We start from the raw sequence: 5,884 nt of genomic DNA on the forward strand, positions 1-5,884 counted from the left end.
CCCCCAGAGCCGGAAAGTTGGTCAAACCCGGTCATTTAGAGGAAGTAAAAGTCGTAACAAGGTTTCCGTAGGTGAACCTGCGGAAGGATCATTACCGAGTGCGGGTCCTTTGGGCCCAACCTCTGGGCAATGCACCAGGGCAGGATACTCGGGTCATTATCGCCAGGATGTCAACAATACAGAGACGGACCGGTGACGTATAATTTGAGAATTCCTGTCTGTTCCATTCTTTCAGGGCAATATCACTGATGGTTAAGCGATCACATGGTTTGATCTGCGCATTGAAACTGTGATCCTAGTAGCAGGTTATTGTGTGGATATTAGTGAACTGTTATGTAGGATCCGGAAGCCTGGGTCAATCATTAGGTATGGAGCTTCCCTTGCTGGACTTTTCCCAGTGTTGATATCCACACGCATTACGTTCTTGGGTGACCCCATGCTCTTTTCAAGACATTGGCGGTGGGCGAGACAACTTGAAGACCCTTCGCGACACTGGGTCACCTGTGGACCCTATGCTTCGCTGGATCTAACCAAAGGCTGCGAGTAGTCGTGTGGCCATCCTGCAGTATTTCCCAGAGGGTTTTACCCAGTCCACTCGCAATTCCTTTGCCATCTGTCGAGCAGTCCCCATGATCCGTTGTATGTAGTTTCATCCGTTGTACGCCTACTGCTCGCGGCTATGGTTTCCGTGATGGCGTAGGTAGAGTGGCCTTTGGGTGTCTTCGGAACTGGGTTATGGCGATCGAGTAGGGAAGAGGGCTACGTATCCAGCTATTTTGCTCGTCGGGGGACCAAGGCAACATGGGCCTGGAACGCAGTTGCGCTGTGTACATCAGCTGTGCCTTATGTCTCTGCTTGCCCCTGGAGGGTATGCGGCCCTGTTGCCAGTCTCTCGACGTGACTGCTGCTCGTAGGGCAGTGAGCCCACTTCGGGTTAGCTAAGAGAAGAGTGCAGCCAGCCTATGGCTTATTCCGAGCCATGACACCAGGAAGTAGCATCGACGATGGATTTGCATTAAGTTCGCGTAAGAGTGGAGGAGAGAGAGCTTTCTTGGGCCTCATATCTATCCTACCGTTATCTTGCTACCACGCGTGGTGCTGGTCTCTGATGGGTTCAAAGCCTGTAGGGTCATGGGCCAGTTGTCTTTGGTTTGAGCACCTTGTATTCAACCATTCTCTTGGGGATGCCAGCGACACGGCCATGTGCGTAGCAGTGTGTAGTTATCCACAGTTAAGCATTTGCAGCTACTGCCGTGCTGCTGCTCGTTATGTATAGCATTGGAGCTATGTCCGTCTGAGTATTCATATTGTCTGGAGAATATCCATGCAGGGCATGGATCTTTTTGCTCCGTGGAATAACACACAGCGGTATATCCATCGCGTAATGACCATAGTATGAAACTCAACGCGACAGAGCGTGTCGTGACGCGCTGCTGTCCCCGTGACCGTGGTTCCTGTTCAGGTAAGCGGGTGTTGTTGGCCTGGGGCAGCAGCTGGATGGATGGTTGGATACCAGTGACATGAAAGTGGCCGATCACGAGCAACAACGCGCGTTTTGTTTCTGATCTGCTATCTGGGCGGGTTATTAATAGGCTGTAGAATAATATCCTTATAATTAAATGTCATAACAATGCATGATGGTTGCAACATCAACGATCTCAAATGGCCATCAACCGGAGTTTAGAGTATGAAGAGCTGCGGGTTTAAGTTGAACCCCCCTGTCGGTCGGGTCGGGGCGGGTTGGTCCCCGGGCTCGGGGTGTTTCGGTGTTTTTCGGGGGTTCAACCCCGGAGCTGGGTTCAACTTGGGAGGGAGCTCGATATACTGTGTGTATGTACTAGATCAGAGGGTTTGATCAAGGTGCTGGACTTGATACTGTGATTTTGCTTAAAATATACTAAGATCACCTTATATTTACTACTCGAACACGTCTATTGGTGCTAGTTTTCCTACGAACGTATCACTAAATGCCGTAGATGGTCCTGTTTTGCTGGTATCATGCCGCCAATGTCGATTGTCGTTGATTGATCTTGTGTGATGCTAGTGTGATCCTGTTATTGATCCGGTTGGTATTACATAGCTTTGTCATCTATTTTGTATGGCTCGTCATGTAGTTTGTGGTGTTGGCTTGACTACTATACGTGGTGTTGATGGATTGATATTGGTGAAATGATGTGTTGGTTATATATATAATGGTAGGGTCTGAGCTCTATGTATCCGAGATATGATAACCCTATAGATCACAGCTACCGAGCAACAATACCACAACTACATCATCTATAGCAGATAAAAAAGCATACAAACAAAATGTAAGAGCACCTGTAAGACCTAGATACACTAAAAACGCCAGTTATTGCCATCAAATCGCTGGTCTCGTCGTGGTGATGACCATGAAGACGAGAATGATGATACAATGCCTCAGGCATCAAAAAACAGCGGAACCACCGGAGAACGCGTAGCGCGTCAACCACCATACACAACAAGCGAATTGCACAAGCAAAAAGGGGATTGATTTCATATACTGTAGTAGACTATGGTATAACAACTAAGATGCACTCTACTAATTGACATTCTCGTAAAAATAATTATTTATGAACAAACCAAACGCTCGACTATGAGACTACTGTATACGAACAGCACGCAAGCCGCACCATAAACAAAATGCGACACCCATACTGCGACAGAAAAGACACTGCGAAGCTACAAACATACAATGGAAAGATGTGATCATTTTCGACCGTTTGTATTCATATCGGATCGCGTCAAGGTCGCACGATCCTCTTTAGCCTATGGCACCAGCCGAAGCGTAAAAGGCCGCTATGATACAGAAATTCAACCACGACCACCAGCAGACCAGTAGTGGACGCGTGTAATAGTAAATAAAATACGACAAAGCAAACCCAGACCCATGATACTTGTAATAAAAAGATCAAGAACACCCCAACGTCCCAGTCATACCATGAACCAACCCGAAAAAGCAACTCGTCGCGTCACCGCTGCGGAAGGACAACTGACGCGCCGACCGCGCAGGATGGCTAAAAAGAAACAAGCAGGAAAATAGAAAAGGCGTTTAACCACCGAAACCGTAGAGGGTACCTAAAGGAATGTATGTTAGACGCGTTGGACATAACCAAGCCAGAACAGATAGTACTTACGGCCCTGTCTCTTAAGAGCGTAGACGACGTCAAGGGAGGTGACGGTCTTGCGCTTGGCGTGCTCAGTGTAGGTGACGGCGTCACGGATGACACCCTCAAGGAAGGTCTTGAGGACACCACGGGTCTCCTCGTAGATCATGGCAGAGATACGCTTGACACCACCACGACGAGCGAGACGACGGATAGCGGGCTTGGTGATACCCTGGATGTTGTCACGCAAGATCTTGCGGTGACGCTTGGCGCCACCCTTGCCGAGACCCTTTCCACCCTTTCCACCTGTAGAGACGCGTCAAGTCAGTCACTGCCGGTCGTGTAGACAAGCATGGACGATCTATCGAGATAGATAGACCATGATGGGAAGTGATGAACTTACGGCCAGTCATTGTGAAGGTTGTCTAAAAAGTAAACGGAAATAAAGTTGAATTAGAGTTGAGGGTGAAGATGGTGGAGATAGTTAAGCGTTTTAGAGTGAGATGGATGTAAAAGGAAGAGGGCAGAGAGCATCCATGGGACGGGAGATATTTGTATAGCAGAAGGCGCGCCGCGGGGAGGGCGTTGGAATCACACGCTAGAGGGCGGATCGACCAATCAGAGTTCAGGATCCCGGCCAGCGGACTGATCTGGCGGCAACGTGACCGGGCAGGGATGATTCCGCTGGGATGAGACTGATTCCCACAGGAATGCTCCCAACCACCTAGATCAGCAGTCAGAGAGTGTCAGGGACATTCCTGTCGATGGCCATGAGCCTCTCCAACAGGTTGATAGGATCACATTCCGGGCCTGAGGTTGGGATCAAGGTGAGGCAGGGGCAGCTTCTAGATCCGTGATCCTGGCTTCCTATTGGCTGGCGGACACTAGGGCGCTCGCTTAGCGCTCCGAGCAGGCAGAACGGGGACTGACCGCCTTTGGGCACTTTTGATTTTCCCAGCGAAAAGTGAGTCCCGAAATCACGGCTTATGGTGTGCTGCTTTCCGAACACTTTTTCGATCAAAGGAACGGCACGCTAAGGCCCCCTCCCTTTGCTGGCAAACCCAGATCACCACCCACCCTTTCGCTTACTACAAATACCTCTCCCCACCCACCTCCTCCATCCTTCTTCCATCTCCTCATCCCGTCCACCCTTATCTATCAACCTTCATCAATTTTCCATCCTCAACGTCATCTTTCCATCTCTAAAACAACTAAATCCATCAAACTTAATCCACTAAGATGGCCCGCACTAAGCAGACTGCCCGTAAGTGCAACCTCACTGTCCTTTCTCTTCGTGTCGCTTGACCGCGTCATGGTCGCGACACCCGTGTCTCACTTGAGGAACATCACCACTAACTATCATCTCAATATAGGTAAGTCCACTGGTGGCAAGGCTCCCCGTAAGCAGCTCGCCTCCAAGGCTGCCCGTAAGGCCGCTCCCTCCACCGGAGGTGTCAAGAAGCCTCACCGCTACAAGCCCGGTATGTATACACTCATCACCCCAAAGTGGCAAAGTGCCTGGTCGAACAGTCAACTAACAGTCTACCAAAGGTACCGTCGCTCTGCGTGAAATCCGTCGTTACCAGAAGAGCACTGAGCTCCTGATCCGCAAGCTGCCCTTCCAGCGTCTTGTCCGTGAAATTGCTCAGGACTTCAAGTCGGACCTCCGCTTCCAGTCTTCCGCCATCGGTGCTCTTCAGGAGTCCGTCGAGGCCTACCTCGTCTCCCTCTTCGAGGACACCAACCTGTGCGCCATCCACGCCAAGCGTGTCACCATCCAGTCCAAGGACATCCAGCTTGCCCGCCGTCTCCGTGGTGAGCGCTCTTAGATTTACTTCTAATGAGTCGGTTCTTTTTTCTGGTTGGGAAGGCGATAACGGGGTTTCTTTTTCTTTAATTTTCATGACTACTGGCGATACATGATGGGTTTGCGAATTTCAATGGGTTTCAGCACTGGGTTTTCGTTATTTCTTGCTGCGCAATAAATAGTAGCTGCCGATTCAGCGGCTGGGTGGAATTGATCATGGGGATGCATCCGAATATGTACATTAAAGAAAGCTTTTATTCGACGTGACTTCCTTCGGGAGCGCCACCGGATGGCATAGACGCGAAATGCAGTATCTATGAAACAATCCAACCCGGTTTGAGATCGCGATGTTGTACTCTTGTAGAACGCGTAGCATAGTGGCACGGTCGCAGCCTAGTGCTGCCTGTTGTGGGTGGCCGTACACTAACTACTCCCGGTCGGCTACAGTACTACGGCAGATCTACGCTGCAGGGTTGATGGACTTGAAGATGTACTACTGCAGTTCGCAAGAGGCACTAGTGACTTGCTGGGCTTGCGTTCTTCCTACATGATGATAAGTGTCTGAATGTGCGACCGTGTGATATTTCCAGCAATGTAACGTTGGCGTTCGATGCTTCAATTCTTACCACCGCTTCCGTACACTCCTTATCATAGTGTTACAATGAAACAAAGACTACGAGATTATCTCTGATACTAGACCATTAATTTCCATGGCTAACTGCAACATACCGAGTCAAAATTGGATGACGACAGCAAGAAGAGCGGGTGATTTGTGGCATTATTTGGTTCACAACCGAATACTGCCTGCGACTTACCGGTTCGCCACAGTAAGGGGGTCAGCAGGTGTCTGGGTTAGGGGTAGGGGTATCGAGTGGGTGATTTTAGCAGCAAATCGCAGTACGACATATCAGTGTTATGGCGGTAGTTATGTGTACTAGCTTGAAGGATAATG

At 49.6% G+C, this 5,884-nt stretch overlaps 3 protein-coding genes across 3 annotated transcripts; 1 reads left to right on the forward strand and 2 right to left on the reverse strand.

Annotated features, from left to right (window-relative positions):
- Positions 1-2,951: 2,951 nt before the first annotated feature.
- Positions 2,952-3,612, reverse strand: BO87DRAFT_381216 (histone H4). The gene is made up of 3 exons (XM_025624477.1): positions 3,529-3,612; positions 3,156-3,431; positions 2,952-3,096 (listed from the first exon to the last, which is right to left on the reverse strand). The coding sequence occupies exons 1-3, from the start codon at positions 3,536-3,538 to the stop codon at positions 3,071-3,073; spliced, it is 312 nt and encodes a 103-aa protein (XP_025474088.1). The 5' UTR covers positions 3,539-3,612; the 3' UTR covers positions 2,952-3,070.
- BO87DRAFT_370674 (uncharacterized protein) lies at positions 3,612-4,265 on the reverse strand (the record flags this gene model as incomplete). The annotated part of the gene is made up of 2 exons (XM_025622038.1): positions 3,612-4,158; positions 4,224-4,265. The coding sequence occupies 2 exons, from the start codon at positions 4,263-4,265 to the stop codon at positions 3,862-3,864; spliced, it is 339 nt and encodes a 112-aa protein (XP_025474089.1). The 3' UTR covers positions 3,612-3,861.
- Positions 4,266-4,389: 124 nt separating this feature from the next.
- On the forward strand, positions 4,390-4,954 carry hhtA (histone H3; the record flags this gene model as incomplete). The annotated part of the gene is made up of 2 exons (XM_025619946.1): positions 4,390-4,606; positions 4,677-4,954. Coding segments are annotated over 2 exons (495 nt in total), but the record flags the coding sequence as incomplete, so codon positions are not given.
- Between the last annotated feature and the right edge of the window lie 930 nt (positions 4,955-5,884).

The sequence above is a fragment of the Aspergillus neoniger genome, assembly GCF_003184625.1.
Source record: "Aspergillus neoniger CBS 115656 unplaced genomic scaffold BO87scaffold_63, whole genome shotgun sequence".
NCBI lineage: Eukaryota > Fungi > Ascomycota > Eurotiomycetes > Eurotiales > Aspergillaceae > Aspergillus > Aspergillus neoniger.

Bases quoted from the DNA above. Each gene is read 5' to 3' on its own strand.
- BO87DRAFT_381216 (XM_025624477.1), bottom strand. The intron at 3,097-3,155 runs GTAAGTACTATC...ACATTCCTTTAG, and splicing joins CGCTCTTAAGAGACAGGGCC to GTACCCTCTACGGTTTCGGT.